General features: G+C 48.1%; 1 protein-coding gene across 2 annotated transcripts; it reads left to right on the forward strand.

The window, feature by feature from the left end:
• The first annotated feature begins 1,031 nt into the window (after positions 1 to 1,031).
• LOC112988058 (hippocampus abundant transcript 1 protein-like) lies at positions 1,032 to 17,713 on the forward strand. 2 transcript variants are annotated; one of them, XM_064497512.1, is made up of 12 exons: positions 1,032 to 1,304; positions 5,571 to 5,666; positions 7,075 to 7,137; positions 8,278 to 8,405; positions 8,872 to 8,986; positions 9,471 to 9,689; positions 10,533 to 10,646; positions 11,117 to 11,188; positions 11,974 to 12,086; positions 12,270 to 12,367; positions 12,966 to 13,132; positions 13,222 to 17,713. In XM_064497512.1, exons 1-12 carry the CDS (start codon positions 1,221 to 1,223, stop codon positions 13,423 to 13,425), a joined length of 1,473 nt encoding a protein of 490 aa, XP_064353582.1. In that variant the 5' UTR covers positions 1,032 to 1,220; the 3' UTR covers positions 13,426 to 17,713. The 2 variants fall into 2 exon arrangements, with proteins under 2 accessions (XP_064353582.1, XP_064353583.1); XM_064497513.1 differs by lacking the exon at positions 10,533 to 10,646.
• Positions 17,714 to 21,709: the final 3,996 nt, after the last annotated feature.

Consider the following 21,709-nt stretch of genomic DNA (forward strand, 5'->3'; position numbering starts at 1 on the left):
GGTCTGGAGGGAACAGGCCGCAGCAGACCCAGCCCACCAGGCTCTTAAACACAGCTCCCTGCTCTCCCAGACGGCCAGAGCCGGCAGAGCCCGCAGGAAACCCAGCGACGGGGTTTCGGAGGGGGCTGGAGCAGGCCCTGCGGCCGCCCAGGTCGGCAGCGCGCAAACCTCCGGTGAGGGGGCCAGCGGAGCCGAGGTACAGCGCACCCGTCACCGCCGCTGACTCACGCGCGGGGCACGTTCCCAGCGGCGAGCTCCGCCGTCAGCTGCTAATTTTAATACAGAACAATTAGTCACTCCAGGCAGCAAGCCGGCAGGAGCCCGGCTCAGCGCTGCCCGACCCCTCTCCTCTCCTCTCCTCTCCTCTCCTCCGCCCGCGGCCCCTTCCCACAAGGACAGCGTCCCCCGGCAGCAGCCAAAACCAGCCCGGCTCCCCGGGAACCCGCGGGCAGCGAGCCGCGCTGCTCCTCCGCGGGGGCCGAGCTGCTCCGGCCACCGGAACGCTGCGGGCCGAAACAGCGCCGGCGGCCAGGGAGGACGGGCGTCCCCCAGCATGCACCGCGGCGAGGCCCGGGAGGACCGACATATCCCAGCAGGCACCGCGGCCCGGGAGGACAGACATATCCCAGCATGCGCCGCGGCGAGGCCTGGGAGGACAGACATAACCTAGCATGCACCGCGCCCGCCACAACGGCCCCGGGAGGAGGCGCCGCTCGGCTGAGGAGCGGCACTTCCCATGATGCCGCGCGCCGCCCGCGGCCGCGTCCCATGACCGCGCCGGCGCGCCCCGCCAGGCCGCTGGAAGCGGCTCCCCGGCCCCTCCGCCCCGTCCCGCCCCTCCGACCTTCTCACCCAATCAGAAGGCCGGAGCGGCCGGTCGGGAGGGAGCGGAGCAGCCAATGAGGCGTGGGCGAGCGGCGCGCGATGCGGAGAGCGCGGCGATAGGGCCCTGGCAGTGCCCGTCAGCCCCGTCGTCCGGGCGACGGGGGCGGGCGCGTGACGTGCCGTCGCGGCGCGGGCGGCCGGGCCGGGCTGCCCCGCCCCTCCCCCGCCCGCCGCCAGGCCGGGCCCCGCCACCGTCGCCCGGCGGCGCCGACCGAGCGCCCGGCCACCCCCGGGCCCGGCGCCTGCCCCTGCCCGGGCCCGGGCTCGGCGCGGCCCGCCGCGGGGAGGATGGGGCAGCCGCGGAGCCCGGGTAACGGCAGCGGCCCGGCGGCGCCATGACCGGCGAGAAGAAGAAGAAGAAGCGGCTCAACCGCAGCGTCCTGCTGGCCAAGAAGATCGTCATCCGCGACGGGGCCAGCGTGAGCGGCGGCGGGGCGTGAGCGGGCGGCGGGGCGTCAGCTGCCGAGGCCTGCGCCGCTGTGGGGGGCGCCGGGGGGCCGGGCAGTGCTGGGGTGCGGGGGCGCTGGGGGCCCGGGGGCAGCGCTGGGCCCGGGGACGTGCAGGGGTGTGGAGTGCAGTGGGGGAGGTTGGGGGCCGGGGCTGTGGGGCAGTGCTAGGAGCTGGGGGGGGCCGTGGGGTGCAGCGTGGAGGGCTATGGGATGGGGGTTAAGGGGGCTGTGGGGTGGCAGGCGTGCAGGGAGCGTGGTGTTCTAAGGCTGGGGGACGGGGTGGGGGCTGAGTGGGCCGCAGGGTGGGCAGGAGTGTGGGGCAGAGGGTGGGGTTGTGGGGGCCACGGGGTGAGCGGATGCATGGGATGCAGAGGGGGGACCTCTGAGGCCGGTGGGGCTGGAGCGTGGGGCACAGTGTCATGGCACAGGAGTGGAGGATGTGAGGGGCTGGTTGGAGAGCTGGTGTGGGGCGCCAGAAAGAAGGTGGGGGGCTAGTGTGGGGGTTCTGGGCCAGGGAAAGCAGAAGACGAAGGGGCCCGGTGCTGGGGACGTAGAGGGAAAGAGGGGCAGGGTGGGCGCAGGGGAGGCAAAGTTGGGGTGCCAAGCGGCGGCAACCTCAGCGACCGCGCTGCACTCTGGAGCCTGGGCTGCAGCCAGGGGCAGGCAGTGCCCCAGCCGGCTCCAGCACCTGCCGGGAGCTCCTGTGCCTGTTGCCAAGGTCTCGGGGCTGCGGAGCTCCCTCGAATGTGGCTGAGCGCGGCTTGCCGTCTGTGGAGCTGTGCAGTGTGGTCCGAAGCTGTCATGCTCGAGATAGGCCTGTCTGTCTGTTTCCAAATTCCTCCAGGTGCAAGTACTTGAGGTGTTAATGCTGTCATTTAATGCTCACTTTGAGCATGACAGCCCACCTTCAAATCTCGGTAAAATATTTACCTCGTTGGAGAAGAGTTCTTAGTGTGGGAAAAGAACAGCCTTGCGAGAAGTGACAGGCATTGCTACTATATAACTACGGTGCAAATTACAGCCTTTTCTCTAGTACAAAGACAGCTTTGAAGTAGCTGCACCTGAGCTTAAGACGGTTGCAAGCTCTCTCCCAGCATGCTTGTTCTCTTGGGAGAAAGCAGCTCCAGCCAGGAAGCGTTGACCTGTCCTGCAGTCTCCTAGCGTTACGTTTATAGTTTGCTGTGGCAGCTTTGCATCCTCCAGCAGAGTGATTTGGTGGGCTGTCCGCGTACTCTAAAGGAGATTAACTATTCTAAATTGTTTAAGGAGTCTAACACAATAAGATGACGGACAAAGTGGAAGGAGTGACGTAAAGCTGCAAACAGGTCAGATCTGGACTTCACATGCACCTGTTCCATAAAGAGAGATTGGCTGTTATAAGCCAGTTTAGCTTCCGCTGCTTAGGCTGAGCGGTCTGCAACTCAAAGGTTTACTGATTAATGGCAATTGTTAAATTTTCACCATTAGTAAATGCGCAGTGCTCCAAACATCTGATTAGCACAGTGATCTGTAGGTGAACTGCAGCGGGAACTGAGTATTTCTGCAAACAAAAACTAAGTATGCAGGATGGGATTCCAGTGCAATGAAGCAGCATTAGAAGCCAGTGAGATGTTAACTGTCGTGCTGTTGCCATGTCTGACTATTAACAGTCCACATAAGTAGTCAAAACAAGAAAATTGGCATCAGTGTATGATGTCAGTTCTCTAAAGTGAGTTTAATTTTTTCCTGTGTGACCCTCAATATTTTCACTTGTGGTGTCAGAGAAGCTGTTTAGTGTAAAATTGGTCATGTAGAAGGAGAAGGCATCGTCAGAAGGTGTAAAATAGAATATAGAGGCTTTCTGTTTCATTAGACAAGGCCTTAAATATAAAACAGCTTTTCTATAAAGCTCAGTAAGTTCATATTCCATTAAATGCCCAAGATCCCATCTGTGTTTGGCATTTGTAACAATATTTAATGTTTTCAAAATTAAAAGTATGCCAGGCAGCAGACCGACATGTTCTGCAACTGCATTCAGCATGAATAGAAATACTTTAAAACACTTGTATAGGAAAGGGGTTAAAACCATGTGCCATGCTGACTTAATACATATAAGTGTTTGGTGGAACCCCAGCTAAGGCCTTACTAAGGACTACAACAGTCTGCTACTAACAGATTTACAGCAATGGCTTTGGTGGGTGAAGCACGTACTCCTGGTGTTAAGTCCCAGATTCTACATCCTCTGAGTTAGCTGACCACAGGCTTTAGTATTTTTAGGAGGCAGCTCTCTGTCAATGGCAGACCAGAAAGGGGAGCTTGCAGCACCTGCATTGAAGAAAACATGTAATTAACACAATAGTTAACTATTTTCCCCTGTCTTGGTAATTATACAATTCAACCTGAACTGTGGAAAGGGCCTAATGCAACATCTTATTGCCAATTGTGTTATAGGCAGCTTAAATAATTATATGATGAGCGTTGCTTGTTGCGCAGACTCGTACCTTTGCTAGTGCTTTTGATCAGGATATATAACCTGAGCTACAGAAAAATTTTGTTGCAGTCAAGTAATAGAAATGTTTATCTGCTTGAGAGGGTTTAAAAAGGGATGCTAAAAGCAAGGGGAGAGGACTCCTCGCTTCTGGGGGAGACGCTCTTATGCCAGTGGAGCAAGATGGATAATGATATCTGTGTTCTTAATTACTGGCTTCATGCCACCTTGAGCTGCCTTCTTCTGCTACAAAGCATTATTTTGTTTGCATGCAATAAAACTGACTTCAACTAGTGACCGTATTTCCTCTGGGTAGGGTGCCTCTTGTGTTGATGCTCTGAATTTGTTTTTGTTTTTCTCAGCATACTTGCACCAAGTCTGTGGGAGGCAATTTTATAATAATCTATGAGTGTAAACAAGGTTTCAGTAGAATAACTTTTCGTGTTGCCTTTTCTCCTATTTCCAATAAACTTATAGGTGTATTAGTTATCCGAAATGCGATATTACTCTCTTAAAACCTGGGAGGATGTGACTGGATAAAAGGTTATTCTTCATATGCCAAGTTCCTTGAGTTCTTGTCCCTAAGTATGTGTTAATAGCGAAGGTTGACAGGAGAATACTGGGATAGATATGTCTTTGGTCTGATCCAATAAATAATTCATATATCAACAGCATACTGTAGAAATTTTAGTCAGCTGTGAGGAAATTAAAACAAAAGTCCATTCTCTTAGCCTAGAAGACATATACCTGTAGATTTGAGGTTTCCTGTACCAAACCCAATATTCGTTTGGATTCGACGTTTGTGCAGCTAACAGAAGGTTTTTAACTTTTGATATTCTTCAAGTCATTGGGAGCTAAGTTGCTGGGATCACAGGCATCTCAAGTGGTTTGGCTAATAATGTATCGGGGTTGGTCTACACTTTTTGGTGTGTTCAAATCATATGGTTTGCCAACGCTAAGAAACTGGGTTTTGTGGAAAAGCACATTGTGCACGTTTGGTCCGTGCAGTTCCCTGATGTGAGTCAGCTGAAACTTGTGTACTTTCCTTCAGTGCCTTGTGATGTGTTTTATTTGTGAACTTGTGAATTTGCAGGTGTGTTCTGCATGCGTGGCAAGAAAAAACCTTCTGGGCTAGCATCTGAGATTTGGCACTGAGAAAAGTGACAGAACAAATGTTACCCTAAGAGTGCTATGAGAAATCTTTAATGAAAGAAAGATAAGTGAGGCCTTGAGGGTTTTTTTAGCTGATCTAATGACTGTGCCTTTCCTACCATGCTGGATGCATGGAGTCAGCACTGAGGAGCAAAACTGCCTTTCCAAACTCCCAGAATCTTTTTTTTTTTTTTTTTTTTTTTTTTTTTTTTTTTTTTTTTTGGGGGGGGGGGGGGAGATGGGGGTGCTGTTGGTATTGCATACACTGCTGTCAAAATACACAAAGTAGTTAGGTGTTTCCTCTCAAAGTCCTGAAGGTGAGGACTGAAAGGATGGCATGTTCTGTCACCTTTCAAGTAAAGGTTAATGTTATTGAAGCTATGAAGTTCTTGGAGGAAAAAAATTGGAAATGATTAGCTTGATGGAAGAGATGTACGTTGGTAGTCCCCGGTAGGAAAGGTGCTGCAGCACGAGCTCACCTACGCTACGCAGCCGTGAATCGTCTCGGGAAGCGCTTAGGTCAGAGTTCACACTTCAGCATCCGGCCACGTCACAAGTCTTAAATCTGTAGCAGATCAGGATTCACGTGTTGTTACTTACGGAACTTTGTTTTACAGCGACAGGGGATTGGAGAACCCAGTGTGTACCATGCCGTAGTGGTTATTTTCCTGGAGTTTTTTGCCTGGGGGTTGCTGACCACTCCTATGTTAACGGTGAGTAAGTCTCCTGGGGAGTACTGGCTCTTGCAGACTAGGGGTCCCCTCACGATGCTGAGGGTAAAGATCTTAATATAGGCTTTCTGAGTTTGAAGTGTAAGAAGTAGAAACCAAGATGTAATGCTTTGTACCTGAAAACTTTTCTGTGTGAAGAAGCCGGATTTACAGCAATTTCTTATGGAGCTTTGCAATTTTTTAAGTTATTGCTGTTTTTAACTCATTAAAACATAAGTTACATTTTTGAAAGTTTTTGCAGGATTTCAAGAAGTCAAGACTGAAAGACCTGACTTGAAAGTACTAGAATTTACTAGTAATTTACTATGACTTACTGGATTTTTTTTGGGGGGGGGGGGTTAGGAGGGGATTTAAAAAAAAAAAAAAAAAAAAACATAGGGGATCTTAATGAATGAAAGATGAGTAAGGCTTTGACTTTTTTATCCAAAGACTGCTCCTTTTGCCCTATACAGGAGTATGTGTTCACTATCGGTTTATTTAGGGATAAAGCAGCCTTTTGTTGAACTACCAGCATCGTTTCCTGAGGTATCAAAACGCAGAGGTAACTTCCCTGCAATTATTGACCACACCACGTCATGCTGTTTATAAAAGGTCCCATCAGTAACTCATTCAGGACTTGACAAGAGTTATGATTAACGCAGGCAGCAAAACGAACTTCACAATGAAGTTAAGCACAGAGGGTTAGCGTTATTAAAGGAACTAGAAATCTCATTTCAGATATTTGTCTTTAGTTAAGGAGCTGGAAACTTTCAATTTGGCAACTTCAGGAAGAATTCATTTTCTTTCTCTCTCTCCCTCTCTCTCTCTCTCTCTCTCTCTCTCTCTCTCTCTCTCTCTCTCTCTCTCTCTTATTTATTTATTTATTTATTTATTTTCTGGTGTTGGTATGCCAGCTCACATTAAAGTCTAATGTGCCATGCATATTTTTGACCTGATATCTAGGTAACTACACAAAAGGAGTCTTTGTTTATACAAAGGCCTTTGGAAATATGCTTACTAGTGTAAAATGCAAATCAAGTGTAGAGAGGGTACAAAAGTGAGAGGGAGGAACAGAAAAGTTATGTGGTTACATGAAGTAAAAACGGGGGAAACCAGATGGGACAGGGACGGAGAAAGGCATGTATCAAATTATCTCAGCCTTGTGAAAATATGTCTGTGAGCTCACCCTGACCCAAGCATAGTGGAATAATTTATAGGCCTGAGATGTATTAGGGAAAGTGGCTGCCTGTGGTGGAGAGATGAGGTGAATTCCTTATGTGAGTATAGCAGTGGAATTGTCTGTAGTGTACTTCCATTTTCCCTGTGTTGTGCTCTTATAGGCATTTAACTGTCAGGTGCTTGCAGAACTTAATGGAGATTTTGTAAAAATTGCTGGCTTTATTTTTTCTAGGTGTTACACCAGACTTTTCCTCAGCATACGTTCTTGATGAATGGCCTGATTCATGGAGTCAAGGTAAGGAATATCTCTTCTGGCTTTACAGACACATGCAATAGACAAGTCTAATCAGTGTGTGGGCTTTCATTTCAACCTGAAATCATTGCAAGAAATGACAAGCCATTATAATCCATGTCACTTGCTGAAATAAACCAATATTTGACAGATAAATGCCTGTATTTCAGTATGGGGAGCCCACTGGCAAACTCAATGGAAAACGGAGAACTGACAGAGCATAAAAATTGGGTTGCTTGCATAGCAGATCTTACTAACTAGTACTAAGTGTGCCATCACAGCTGTGTTTATTTCAGCTGAAAATATTTTTAATCAGTCTGAGATTGGCCTTGTAACCACATTCTGGAGAGTAACAAAACAAAATATTCATGACATCTGAACTTTTCAGTAATAGAAATTGAAACTGGTGGCCTGAAGAGTGGGCTGTTCCCACGTAGCAGTAGGGAGTATGCTGTGGTACGGTGAGTGAGTGTAGTGACTTTGGACTAGACCAGCATTTCCAGACCAGGATTTGAGGCAACTGTAGCTAAAGAGCAATGGTCATGCATTCTGACTCAAGGGAGCATGGCAAAACTAATTGTTAAGCCTTGGCTCTAGCAAGCGGTTCCCCAAAAATGGCTTCAGTGAGGTTTCCTTTGATGTGACTTGAGCACTCCCATATACACTTAAAGGTTCTTACCTGTCTGTCACAGTTTGAAACTCATTGCATGGTTTGAAAGACATTATGACCTTGGCATCTGTTCAGGTCTCTCTTGTCTCCATCTAAAAGAGCGAGCTTTCCCTAGAACTGTAGCAGATGTTAATGTGATGGAGCTATGCCAACATCTTTTTAGGTACTGGCAGGGCAACTCCCTGCTGCACAAGCCTGCCTGGGAAGACCACAGCTGCAGGCCAAGCAGTTGCAGAGAAAGGGAAACGACTGGAGTATTTAGCAGTGCTGAGCTGACCGAGATTTTCTCAGTAAAAGGACATCAGCAGTTTAATGAACTGTTGTGTTTAGGTAACATTTCCTGCTGGTAGAAAATAGGAGTGGATTGCCTCCTCACACTTTATCTTTGGACAGTGTTACCAAAAGCTCTCGCTATTGACAGTCTGAGTTTGACTGAGGAATTTCTCTCTGTGATCTTGTCTGTCTTGTCTTAGGGCCTGCTTTCTTTTCTAAGTGCCCCGCTGATAGGTGCTCTCTCTGATGTTTGGGGCAGGAAATCCTTCCTCCTCCTCACTGTGTTCTTCACGTGTGCGCCAATTCCCCTTATGAAGATCAGTCCATGGTGAGTTTACTCTTGTCATAGCTGAGGGCTTCTAAGGAGAGGATTTAGCATGAAGGTGAATGATGGAGGATTTGCTGGTGTTGCATTTGGGGATGAGAGGGAAGTGTCTTGTCCAGTGGAAAAGGAGCCTGAGGACGTACCCTTTCATCAGCCTAGAAACTAATTTACCTGTCCTGTTCTACCAGATGGTTCAGCTCCAGGAAGAAAAAAATTTTTCATACTTCTCCTAGTGTCTGTTCTCCTGATAAGTATGTTATCACTATTAAGGCACGTTAACATTTCCTTGCTGTGTATGAAAATAAAACTCATGAGCCACAAGACTGAAGTTCAGTGTTTTTGGGCACTTTGTGATGCAATTAAAGAATATAGAGTGAAGGAAGAATATGGGAGAGGGTTCTAATTCAGCAGGTGTAGACTCTGCCATGTGGTTGGTCTCTAACTTTACCTTTGGCAACTCCTGTTCCAGGTGGTATTTTGCTGTCATTTCCATGTCTGGAGTCTTTGCTGTCACCTTTTCTGTGATTTTTGCCTATGTTGCTGATATCACACAGGAGCATGAACGCAGCACAGCATATGGCTTGGTAAGGAGCTGAATAACTGGCTTGTCCCTTGAAGGAAATATCTGGGGCTTCACAGTTAGGAGAGGTATAAAATTAGGGTGGGAGCCTTAGGACAGTATCAGTGAAAAGATGTGCACTTCATAGACAACAGTCTCTCTTGTTCCTGCTTCTATTCTTGACTTAGCACTGAGAGAAGGCTGATTTCTGAGATCTGAATTCCAGCTGTATGTATATATCCAGTATGTATATGACTAGCTTGTGGTCCTGCCCTTTCTATAGGGTTACTGAAAGTATCATTTATGAATTGTTAGGATAGCTTAAATTTTCCTGTGCTAGAACTTAGCCTAGATTGTACCAAGAGGAGGGCGTGTCATCTTCCGATGTACAGGAGGCCCTGTCCACCTGGGTCATCCCCCTCAGAGGTGGTGAAACCGATACCCTTGGATTACTCTGGAGGAGAAAAACAGTGTCTTGCTAGAGCCCGATTAATGTTTTGTGCTTCCAGGTGTCAGCCACGTTTGCTGCCAGTCTGGTCACAAGTCCAGCAATCGGTGCATACCTTTCCCAAGCCTACGGTGATACGCTGGTGGTTGTGCTAGCTTCAGGTGTTGCTTTGCTGGATATTGGTTTCATCTTGCTGGCTGTGCCAGAATCTCTGCCTGAAGAGATGCGCCCAGTCTCCTGGGGAGCTCCCATCTCTTGGGAGCAAGCAGACCCATTTGCTGTAAGTAATCTTGCTGCTGTTTGTTTTCTGCACACGGGTAATGCTTATGTTTGCTTTAGTTCTGCTCTTTTCTCTTAAAAGAAAGATGCATTGTGATTAACCCTGTCAAAGGTGCAGTGTCCAACTGATAACAAGCTGTACTTATCAAAAATCTGTCTAGCAGCTTCTGACTTTTAATATAGCTACATAACTTCTAAAACCAGCTTCAAGTGTCCTGGAAGCAAGATCGTCTCTTGGTGGAGAGGTACCAATTGCTTGAATATGAGTTTCATTACCTAGCAGTAGTACTGTGTCAAGAGCAGCCTTGTGTGTTGCTGGCTTTTCAAGACCCTTTCTAATGGTGTTAATGGTGTTCTAAAGGTGAGTTTTCTCTCACCTTTGCTTGCTGGAGAGGTTATGTTGGCAGTCTGCAGGGAAGGGGAGGAAATGCTTTTGATCAGCAAAATTCACTTCTTATATCTAAGTTGGTGATTAAAATGCATGAGAATGTGGATGATATGAATGGGAATGAAGGGAATTTCATTAAGATTGGAGTAACTGTGAATTTAGCTGGGACAAAGAAGCCAACGTTATGCCTGTCTTGTGGCGAGTTAGCTTTGCGGGTGTATTAGTGGAGTTGCTGCTGTAGGTGCATTCTCTTGAGAGGTGGTTGCAGAAACCTCACACAGCAGTGGCAACAGTTCTTGCTGCAATAGGTATGACAGCTGTTCAAGGTAGAAGTGTTTGGTATTGCTGATTGTCAGGCTTGTCCCGCTTCCTGCAGCGAGTACTTCAGTTTTCCATTCTCTATACCTGGAAAATATTTAAGGATATTACCTTCTCTTTTTCTTTCCTTTTCTACAGTCCCTGCGGAAAGTGGGTCAGGATTCTACAGTGCTACTCATCTGTATCACCGTCTTTCTCTCCTACCTTCCTGAAGCTGGCCAGTACTCCAGCTTCTTCCTGTACCTGCGACAGGTCAGCCTCTTGCAATAGAGAAGGGCTCTGAATGCAAAAACCCTGGTCTAAAAATATTATCTTAGTTGCATGTGCTGGAAAAGCTGATCTTGGCCAATAACTTCAGTAAAGTTGAAGCTCTAAGAAATAGTGACATATTCCAGCTTTTGTAAAAAGTACAGGAGCTTAGTGACCACTTCATAGATGTTGCCAGGACCCTTGCTTTTTGCTAGCTGTCTACCTGTCCATCTTGGCTCTGACACTTTCAGGAATTTAAGGTGTACCCATTGATTTAAAGCTACTACTTCAGCCAGTGGAAAATATTCCATTTTATTCCTGTGGCAGCAATGAGGTGGTGGGAGGTACAGGTGATTAATGTTTAAGCACCTGATAAGCAATGTCAATAAACATTATTGACTCTCTAATTGAGTGGTTTCTCTCATATGATGCAAATCTTTTGCCTGAGAAATCCCTTTCTGGTATTTTCACAGGTCATTGGTTTTTCCTCGGAGACTGTAGCAGCCTTTATTGGTGTAGTTGGAATTCTCTCTATACTGGCCCAGGTGAGGAGTTTCTGTGTATAATCTGGCAGTCTGGTTGTAAGAATGCCCTACATTTTTGATAATCAGGGCTGGAATGGTGACTTAAACAGCATCATTTCCACGCATAGGTAGCTAAGGTCCCTGTGTTCTTATCTTTTGAATGTAGCTCTTTGTTGAATAACAAACTGGTAAATTTCTGCATCTTGAGCATCCTCGCGTTGCTCTGTAAAACTCCATAGGCTGTGCTCTGATTACCCTAGAAAGGGAAGTGCCAGTTTCTAACAGAACGCTTATTTACGTAATCCTGTCTTTCCTACCCTCAATTAGAGCCAGGGTTGCTATTGCAGGTCCCTCCTGCATTTCTGCATAGTCCTGGTGTAACTAACTCTTGCGAGTAGAAAGAGAAGTTTGCAGCATTTATATGGAAAAATGGTTCTGCACTTAAATAGTGAGCAAAGGCATGGATGAAGATGGTACAAAAGAGTTAGAGATGATAGAAAGAAGCAAGCATTTTATGTAGTGTACCATTGGAATTAAATTCTCAGAGGACAGTTTGAGAATTAATAGAGTTCTGATTTGATGAGCCACAACTGACCAGAAATGAATTAAAGCTTTTATCACTAGCCACATTTTGTGGTTCTTGTGAAGCCTTATCAAAATGCTTTGTCGGCTATGGAGGAAAGTGTGCGTGATAGAACAGTCTTACAGTGGCAAGAGTTCCCTCTAATTGCTGTCATCTTCTCTTGCGGTGTTGTCATCTTTCTCTGCAGTCATTTGAAAAAAAAAATTTTTTCTTTTATTTCCAGACAGTAGTGTTGGGAATTCTTATGCGTTCAATAGGAAACAAAAACACCATCTTATTGGGATTAGGCTTCCAGATCCTGCAGCTTGCCTGGTATGGCTTCGGATCACAGCCTTGGTAAGAGTTTGCCAACGTTTGTTTGATAGAGCTGGCAGGTTTCTTCTTCCTCGGTACCTCTGTGGCTCTGTGATGCGCTCTCTGTCCCCCGCCAGAGGGAGATGCTTGTCTGCTGTTCAGTATTGGTCTGTAACTGATCCTTTGGGATCCTGCCTTCTAATTTCTGCCTCTCTCCCTACTAAGGATGATGTGGGCAGCAGGAGCTGTGGCTGCTATGTCTAGTATCACGTTCCCAGCCATTAGTGCCATGGTGTCTAGAAATGCTGACCCTGACCAACAGGGTAAGTCAGAGTTACCGATTTGTCTCATGGGTTAGTTCATCTAAGCAGGAATTCAGGCTGAGAAATGTTTTGATTGTTAGCACTGGTGGGGAAGGGAAGAGCTGTAACAATATCTGTGTCAACTAATAAGTATATCTTTATTCTCAGTGGTATTGACGCTATCTTGTCTTTGACCATACCTGATGCTTTGGGAGGAGATTCTTAAATTATTCACATAGACAAATGTTAAATGTTGCCTGCTCAAAGTAGAGAGCGGGCTGTTGTTTAATCATTTGTCTGATTTACGATTTAACAGAGAATCCTCAGGTTTGGCTGCCTTAGCTGCCTTAAACTTCAGTTCAGTTGGAAGCTGTTGCATGGTGTGCCCATGCTCAGTTTATTCTAGAAAGTAGCAAGCCAGCCCAGCATTACTGAGTTTGTAAAACCTGTTATTAAGTTGAGCTAATCACCAGCTAACCACCTCATCTGTAGAGCACATGTCAATCCAGATCTAAATGTTTGATCCTGTTTTCAAACAGAAGTATCTTTGAATAAAATGAGTTGTTTTTTTTTTTTCCAGAAAGCTAGAGGCTTATCTTTCTTTCCTCACTGTCCCCAGGTGTAGTTCAAGGGATGATCACTGGAATTCGGGGTCTATGTAATGGACTGGGGCCAGCTCTCTACGGCTTTGTCTTCTATCTCTTTCATGTGGAGTTGAATGAAATGGCTGAGGTGGAAACTTTAGGTAAAGCTCCAAAACCCAACATGGCCAACCCTACAGATGAGGTAACGCATTCAGCTTTATCATTCAGTTTGTCAGTCACCTTCCGTCAGTACGCATACAGCACTAACTGTTCCTCTGTTTTGCCCTACAGAGCAGCATTATCCCAGGGCCTCCTTTCCTCTTTGGGGCATGTTCTGTCCTGCTGTCGCTCCTAGTGGCCTTGTTCATTCCAGAACACAACCTTGCACTGAGATCAGGCAGCCACAAGAAACATAGCAATGGAGCCCAGACCCACAGCCCGCAGGCTGGAGGATCGGATGGCAAGGAGCCCCTGCTCGAGGACAGTAGTGTATGAGGTTGGGAGAGAGGAGCCTGGCTTGTGTCTCAATTCCAGATCAAGAACAAGACTTAGCCAGCTGGAGTTTGGGGAGAAAGAGGGTGGGGGGAGAGAAGAAATGAGGTAATGGACTATACCATCAACAGCTAATGAGAAGGGAAACGGTTTCCCTTCAAGCCAAATATATCCAGCTGGTGCAAAAATGGAATTGTATCATCTGGTGCTGATGGAAAGGGGAGATACTGAACTGCACTACATGAAGGAACAGTTCTTTAAAGCAAACCTGCTCTCGTATGTGAATACTGAACTTCATGGTGTGACCTGCCAAATACTCAACTTGCCAGTGAAAAATTAAGGAACTAGCTTTGTCTCTGTTCTAATGTGAACTAACTGATCTGCCAACAAGAATAAAACAAGGCATCTGTTACATGCCTCCATCCCCTTATATAATTGGTACTTGCTACTCATCCCATTACAGCTCAATTGGCAAACCTTCTCAGGCCTGGGAGGGGGTGAAAGCTGTGTTATGCAGTATATGCAGCTTGTACTGTGATAATACACTAAGGAGGAAGTGGTGTGTGTATGAAGAATAGATACTATAGTCAACACCTTTGAGTAGATCCTCATTGCTTGAGGATCTGATGAATTTGTCCATTCCAGCCCAAGTGAAACTCGGACGAAAAATAAAAAGACTTTACTGTTGTGATGAAGGTAACAAAAGTTAAGGAGTAAAGTTGCAGCTGAGACTGTCCTTAGTTCACAAGGGAGAATGGGCAGATGATGGAAAGGCAATTGTATGAATTACAAATGTTTAGATGGTTGGCAACATTTGTATTTCTGTTGGACTTGGGTTTTTTTTCTTTTTCTTGTTGAATAATTACACTAAGGTAACACTGGTTTACAGTTACCTCCAGAGGGGACTTGAAAGGTTTTGGGGTTTGTTTTGTTTTGTTTTTAAATCTCTTTTCTGGAACTGGAAAGGTTATTTAGAAAATATAGTTCCTTGAGAGGTTGGAGAAACAACTAAACTCTGCTAAGCACTTTGATAAAGCATAGTTTCCTGAGAATGGTCAGAGAAATAGCTGTTTATCTTGAGCGCTTTTATAAAGCATGCTGTTTTGTTTTGTCTTTTCTTTTTCCCTCAAACTGCTGCCATCTGATGTTAAAACCAGATAATAACTGTAGCTTGTTGTGCTCAGTCCAAAAGATCTTGATGATGTTTACAATTGACTTGAACTTACAGGTTTGGATTCCATGTAGCATTTCTGAACCTGCTATGAATGCTTTCATTTTATTGAAAAATGAAATTGCAGCCTCAGCTGCAGGGTTCAGCTCAGTTTAAAAAGAGAAGCAGATACTTGAACTTGAGTGTTGTGGAAGAAGCGAAGAGAAATGTATATGAAAGCTTTGTTGTTTATAGATGTATAGAGGTATTGTGAAGTGGGCAGGAAACAGTTGTTCTCATTTGAGTGAGATCAGAAATAATGGGATTGAGCAATCACTGGGGAAGTAAATACCAAATTAGGAACACTTAAGAAATTAGTTGCTAAGGGAATTGAGAATACAATTGTCAAAAATAGTCCTGCCTCAGTCCTGCCTCAGAGTGTAATATGTATAAGAGCTGTCTAGTTCTTTGGCTGGGATCATTTATCTGTGGATTTGTGACAGATAACTTAGGAGAGAAAGGCCAAAGGGAGTACTGAGTACTGTCATGTAATGTCTTGTTTGTTTGTGAATGAGAAATCACAGCTGATGTTGTGCCTATGCAGCAGTGATCACAAATGCCATTTGCCTCTGGATTTAATGAGAAGTACCAGCTGGACAGCCCTGAAGATCCCAGTGCCCTGATTTTCAGCAGGTGCAAGTATGGGGACCATCACAGCAAAACCCCTGCTCTGCCCTGACCGTGCAGCTCATCCCTCTCCTGGAGCGTCTGCTTCGGGAGGGTGAAGAGACGGGGTCTCCAGGGCACGTTCAGCTTCTGAGCTCTTCCGTGAGCTTGTCAGAGGAGAGGCAGGTTAACGTTAGCTTTGGATGGACTGAGATCTGCAATTTCATGTAAGTCACTTAAAAGCCCCTTGGATATTAGCAGCTTGGAATCACTGCTTACCTAGGCTGGGCTGAACTAATAACATAATGTCCGTTTACCAGTTTTCTGAACCAATTAGTTATTGGAGGTGGCCATTGAAATGAAATAATTCTGAGTTTATTTAGTGTTAATCTTGCCTGGTACCTGGATCCTGTAATCGGAACTGAAAGAGTAGATTCTTGTCTGTGCGGAGGGCAGTTACCCAGGGCGATCTGATGATACAGGGCTTTGCTTATGCAGATCTAATTGCAGGATTGGAGAACAGAGCTAGCAAAAAGTTTCACTGACCTACAGTGACTCCAGTTTTCTCAAGCTTATTGTGGTGATGCCCCAAATTTTCAAATGTTCCTGGGACAGTCTGTACTGTATATGCACAGCAGACTCCTTACCTGAAGGAAATCCACTCATCTAAACTTCTGCACAACAACCCCAACTCTACTGCTCACAGAAATGGCTTTTTTTAAACTGAAGCTTTACCAAGTAAATCTGCCAGTTCATTTATTTACACTGTGTATGAAAATCAACTGAAGTACTTTTGTCCCTCACACAAAAATGAAAGGAAACAAAACACTGAATCGTTACCTCATTCACACTGAGGCACTCAGAACTTCACGGGTAAAATAGAATGTTACAAAGAAGACAGACATAATTTATATAATATAAATTATATATATATTTTTAAGAGTCCTTTCTTTTATTTAATAGTTTATTGAAACCGATGTGTTTCTAATCCAATTCCCTTTCACCACTGCTGCTGCCTGAGGCTTCTCAGCCTTTCGTTCCTTGGACCGTGGAGCTAACCAGGCAAGCTTCACTTCTTGGTCCTCTTCCGTCACGACGTGGTACCCCAGTTTCCAGTAACGCTTGAATTCCTCAGGTTTGTTACTAGTTGATCTAAGTGTTTTAGAACACTTCCTAAGTCCCTGAACTTGGGCCCAGAAGGTGTAAGCTATTTTACTGCGTCTTGGCTGCAGTCTGGCCGTTTGTGCGAGGCTCCAGCTCTGAAGCAGCTGGTTTCTTCAGCTGCCTGGTCTGCGCTTGCACATCTCCAGGTTAAGGGAGTGCGATTGTGGTAGTTACACCAGCAGAAGTCACGCTGGACGCAGTTATCGGCGCAGAGGTGCGAGCTTGCGTAGCTGTCCTTAGCGGTGCCGGTGGGGGTCATCTTTCACTTCATGCTGGAGAAGCTGCGTTGCCCCAGCGCGTCCAGCCCGGGGCAGGTGTCGGGCCCGGGCGATGATGGCAGCGCGGCGCCGTGCTCCGGGACTCGGGTGCCACGTGGTGACGGGACGGCTTGCGTTCCTCCAAAACCCCACTCGCTACTGGCAGCGGAAGCGGGCCACAGTTTGTTTCCACGTTTTTGGAATTTTTTACCTTGTTCGGTGGGAGAGGCCATCTTAAACGAAACTCTTCTCCCCCTTACGCGTAGGGATGTGACCCACCATTCTGCCTTTTAAGTGAAGGAGAAGGACTTGGGCCAAGCTGTGGAGGGGCTGAAATTACTGGACCTGAATGAAGAATGTCACTATTCTGAAGGGCTGGTAATTTTGCAGCATTTTCTGTGGAGACTGGAAAATCTGTACAGAGTATTCAGCTAGTTTTGCCAATTTTTGTTACTTTATAACAAAATGTGACTTTTTTTTAAAAGAGCCTTTTCTTAAAATCCCCATGATCTGCTGAGTAATGACTGATCCTGGCTGTGTTACATCAGTATTTCCATAATTTGTCTGCAGTGGATTATAGTTCAGGTCGGTAACAGCAATGCCCCTAACATAAGGCAAAAATTGGCTTAATTGTCCTTCTTCTGCAGCTTCAGTATTAATTGCGGCAGTTCAAGTAATGCAACAAGATCAGTTTTTAAACTTAACAGTGCATTAAAAACATTACTTTCTCTTTTGCCATTATTTTTGAAAAATAGTAACTTTTTACTTTACTGGGTTTTGTTATTTTCTCTGCACTTGAATGGCTGTGGGCATCTGGTTATTTTCGAAAAAGCGCAGGCATGTGGCAAGCCCACATTCGCTGAAGGGTGGTGGTACCTCTGCTCTTGCAGTTTAAGTTTTACTATTGCGTGCATTTCTGTATTTTTTTTGTTCTTGTTTTTTTCTTAAGCTAATGATGGAATGTATTTATTTTACTTCAAATTGTGTTTAGAACTGGCTAATCTCTCCCTCTGATGGATTATTTATTAAACTGCTACTTTCCTGTTGTGGTGAAGCGCTCTGTCCTCGTTCCTCTCCCCCCTCTGCTACAGGGCAGCTCTTCAAAGGCGCCTCTTGGTCCTCGGTTAACTGCTCGAGGGATTCTTGCAAGAGGCTGCACGTCAGGCCTTGCAGAGCTGTTTTCCTGGCTTTGACAGACACAAGCTGTGTCTAAATCATTCTAGAACAAAAACTTACTTGAAATCAATTCAAATTTTCCATTGATCCTAAAATAGCTATCCAGATATCCACCAGAGTATTAAAACAACTGTATCGGCGCGGCTCTAACTTCTCTGGTGCTTAAGCATACAAACTTTTCTTGAGCCACCAACCTCCTGAGCTCCTGCCGTCTCTGTCTTGCTGAACTGAATGCGTGCTGAGTGCTCCTGCAAGAAGGGAAGGGTTTCCAGGCAAAATGTGCAGTGATGCTCAGAACACAGGGCAAGCTTTCAGGTTCATAGTGAGCAAAAAACCCTCTGGAGGAGTTAAATCGTCCACTGTATTTAGTGTGGTAAGTGCCTTAGTGCTGTAATTTACTGCGTTTGGCAGGTGAGGACACGTCGGCTCTGGTTTGCAGGACCTGGGTAAGGCGACCCGCGTCCACCCGGCCCGGTGTGGCGGGGGCCGAGGCCGTGCGTTATTGGCCTCTGAAGCTGCATTGGTTTCCAGCTAGGCCTAATTGAGATCTTATCTCATTCATTTGAGCATTTTTTTCCAGTGTTTGAGGATGGTACTAACGTGAACAATATAATCACAAGAAATATAAACAAATTCAAGTCAACTCTTGGACGGGATCTGTTGCTTGATGGCTGATATCCTGTAATGAGCTGGAAAAAGGCAGGCCATCTATTAAAAAATGTTGCCTTTCGTGTTTATTTCCTCTGGGCTTCTGAGCTTATTCTGTTTTTTTTTCTTTTTTCCATTCTTTGAGCAAGAACCCTCAGCTTGTCCCTTTGCATTGGTTTGGCTGGAGAGAAAAGGAAAGGTGTTTATATACAATCACAGCCTAGAGCTCAAAATGGTTTTTTTCGGAAGAGCTTAAGGGATTTAGACAGCAAAATAACTTAAGCTCCACGAGAGTCTGATACTTCATTACAGCAAACTTCAGAAGGACTTTGGTTTTTGCTAACTACCATCTGGTTTACTGTCACCTATTGGCCTTTTTGTGGAAACTGCTGCTTTCATTCTCTTGATCAAAAGCTTGTTTTTGCGGGAAAGGTGCAGCGATGGGCTAAACCTGCCTCGGGAAGTAGCGCTGCGCAGCCCCGGCGTGTCCCCGTGGTCCACCCGTGCCGTGGGAGCTCTGCTCAGAAACCGAGAGCCGACCGGCTGCTGGCGCTGGGGCATCAGCCCTGGTTTAACTCGTGTGCGTTTCTGGCTGACAGCGGGTGCCTGGGCAGTTGATGCTAACCGGGTAAAAATACTCAGAGGAGGAAGAGACGGTGCTGAAACCGCTTGACGCCCTCGCACAGCGATGGAGTTGGACCCGATTTCCTCGAGGGAGAGCCCTCGCCCCGTTCCCCGGGAAGCCGTCGGGGCTCTGGGCTCAGCAGCATCCTCCCTTCCAGGCAGGGTTAGGCCGAGCCTCCCGTCTCGTTAGCGGTCCGATCTGTTCCGTGGTGCCGGTTCTGTAACCCTCCCTCGTCCTCAGAATGGAAACCCTGAGGTTTCTGCAGGGCTGAGCAAGAACCACCCGCCAAGCCAGGGCCGAGCGGGTCCCTGGGAAGGGCCGTGCCCCCCCGCCCACGGTCAGACCCTGGTCTGGGAGCGAGACTGCTTCATACAGATCGGAAAGCCTTAATCTCGCTCCAGGTTTCCCCGTTACCTCCGCGCTTTTCCTTTCCGAGGCTGGGCGTTAGCGGCTGAGGGTGCTGACGGCCCCTGGGCTCCGTGGGGGCAGCCCGGCCCCGAGCCTCCCCCCGCGTTGGGTCTCGCCCCCTCGAGCTGCTCTGCCGTTTGTTTCCTGAGAAACGGCCGCGGATCCAGCAGCATCCAGCGGAGCCCTTCTGCGCCGGGCTGCCGGGAAGGAGCTTCGGCAGCTTCCCAGAGAAAAGTCCCGACTTGCGTTTCTTAAAAATCAGTGTTGCCTTTTCTGACCCTCGAGGTTGTCGGTTTCCTGGCCTGTTCCTTCTGCCCCGTATCGCGTCCTATCGATGACTGATCGAGCTCCTGTTTGCCGTTTTGGGGTGGGGGAGCTCTGTTCTCGCGCCACTGGGCTCGAAGCGTCGCCTGTGCGAGTGCGGGAGGAAAACGCCCGGGTCTGCCGAAGGGGAGACGGGGGGAGGCGAGACGGGAGCGAGGGGAGGCAGCTCCGTGCGGAGCAGGCGGTGGAGCAGGCAGCGGAGCGCGTCCCCGTCTGACCGGGGCGGCCAGGGATGAGGCGAGCGCGAAGGGCGAGCAGGGACCAGGGATCCCAGGGTGGGAAACGCGGTAGCGTGGTACGGGATGAGCGTTCCTCCATCCCTTGTGTGCGGGATGAAGGGAAACTTGGGGACGGACGGACGGACAAGAGGTCCGCCTGTACTGGCGGCTCCGCCACCACCTCGCTCTGAACTTGGGCAGGTCCCGTCTCCTCGCTCCCGCTCCAAACACCACCACTGCTGTTAAACCCGACCATCTCGAAGGTGGGGATTTATCTCGTTTCCGTAACTGTAACTTCTTCCAAGTCTGTTGCTTACTTGCCCACGCCGGAGGCCGCAGCAGCTCCGAGAAACACTGTGTGCAAACTCCAGTTACTCATCGCTTCAAGTGTTCTGCGAATCCCAAATCGGAGGAAGTGCATCACCAAGTGCAGGAGTTTCGGGTAGTTATTAAACTTTCATTGACCCGGGGGGGAAAGTTTCTTTTTTTAAAAAGGCCTCCTGCGGGAGCGCGCCGCGTTTCGGGGTTGGAGCGGGGGGTCTGGGGGCCCCGCGGGGCCGGGCTCGGCGCGGAGGCCGGGGGCGCGCGGAGGCAGCGAGGGCTCCCGGTGCGGAGTGGCAGCGGGGGCCGCGTCTCGCGCGGTGGGGCAGCCCGTGGGGGCACCGCGGGCCCTGGGCGCTTCGCCCCCGGGTTTGCAGGTGGGAGAGGCACCAAAGAGCATCTCCATCACGTGGCAGAAGTGACCGGCTGGGATGTCAGGCCCACGGAGACCCGGGCAGGTCCCTGCGCGAGAGACGGCCGGGGGCCGCGGGAAAATCCGGGAAGTGGCTATGTTAACACAGGATGGAAGGAACAAAAACCCCAACACCATTAATCACAGATTTTGGCTGAATGCGCATATTCTGACAGCTGGCTGTTTACAAAGCACTTCCCTTGCCATCAGAAGGCCTCAAAAAATGTCAGATCATTAATTATCTGGCCACCCGACAATAAGCAACACGCCTAGTACCAGCAGCAGCAGCGCCGGAGCGTTCCCGTCCGGGAAGCCGCGGGTCTGTGCAGACTTTCCCTTTTCTCCGCGTGGTGCAGGAAGGGGGTCCGGAGCGCCCCAGCTCTCGGGAGCTTCCCACGGCTGCGTGCGGCGGGATGGGGCGGCAGCACGAGCGGCTCCCGTCCCCGTCTGGGGGGCTGGAGAGGGGCTGGGGGGCGATGCCCAACCCGCTGCGGGACCGAGGACGGGCACGGGGCACGCGCCAGCACCGCGGCACCAGATAACGCGGGGCGGGTGTCACGGAAAGCTAGGCTTGCCAGCCACCAGAACAGGGTCCAGCCCTAGGTTCCTGCTGAAAAGTTTGGAGCCAAATCAAAGCAAATTAAATAATTAAATTTTAATGACATGCATGCTGTAATTACAGCTCGAGCTGGGTGCCTCCAAAGAGGGACCCCAACAAAGAAATCCCTGGGCATTATAACTTTCCAGTCTGAGCTCTCCACCCCTCATGCAGTAGTTCGGACCAATAGTCACATTCAGGTCCGGGGTCTCCCCTTCCTTATCGGGCCCCGTCGTTGTCCCTGAGGCTGTTTCTTTCCTTATCTTTACTGTTGCGGTTTCTGCTGATGGAGGTAGCTTCGCTCCTTGTTGGGTCCCGCT

This window comes from Dromaius novaehollandiae, chromosome 25 (genome assembly GCF_036370855.1).
Source record: "Dromaius novaehollandiae isolate bDroNov1 chromosome 25, bDroNov1.hap1, whole genome shotgun sequence".
NCBI classification, from domain to species: domain Eukaryota; kingdom Metazoa; phylum Chordata; class Aves; order Casuariiformes; family Dromaiidae; genus Dromaius; species Dromaius novaehollandiae.

Bases quoted from the DNA above. Each gene is read 5' to 3' on its own strand.
- LOC112988058 (XM_064497512.1), top strand. From the start codon at position 1,221: ATGACCGGCGAGAAGAAGAAGAAGAAGCGGCTCAACCGCAGCGTCCTG. The intron at 10,647-11,116 runs GTCAGCCTCTTG...GTATTTTCACAG, and splicing joins TCTTCCTGTACCTGCGACAG to GTCATTGGTTTTTCCTCGGA. The intron at 11,189-11,973 runs GTGAGGAGTTTC...TTTTATTTCCAG, and splicing joins TTCTCTCTATACTGGCCCAG to ACAGTAGTGTTGGGAATTCT.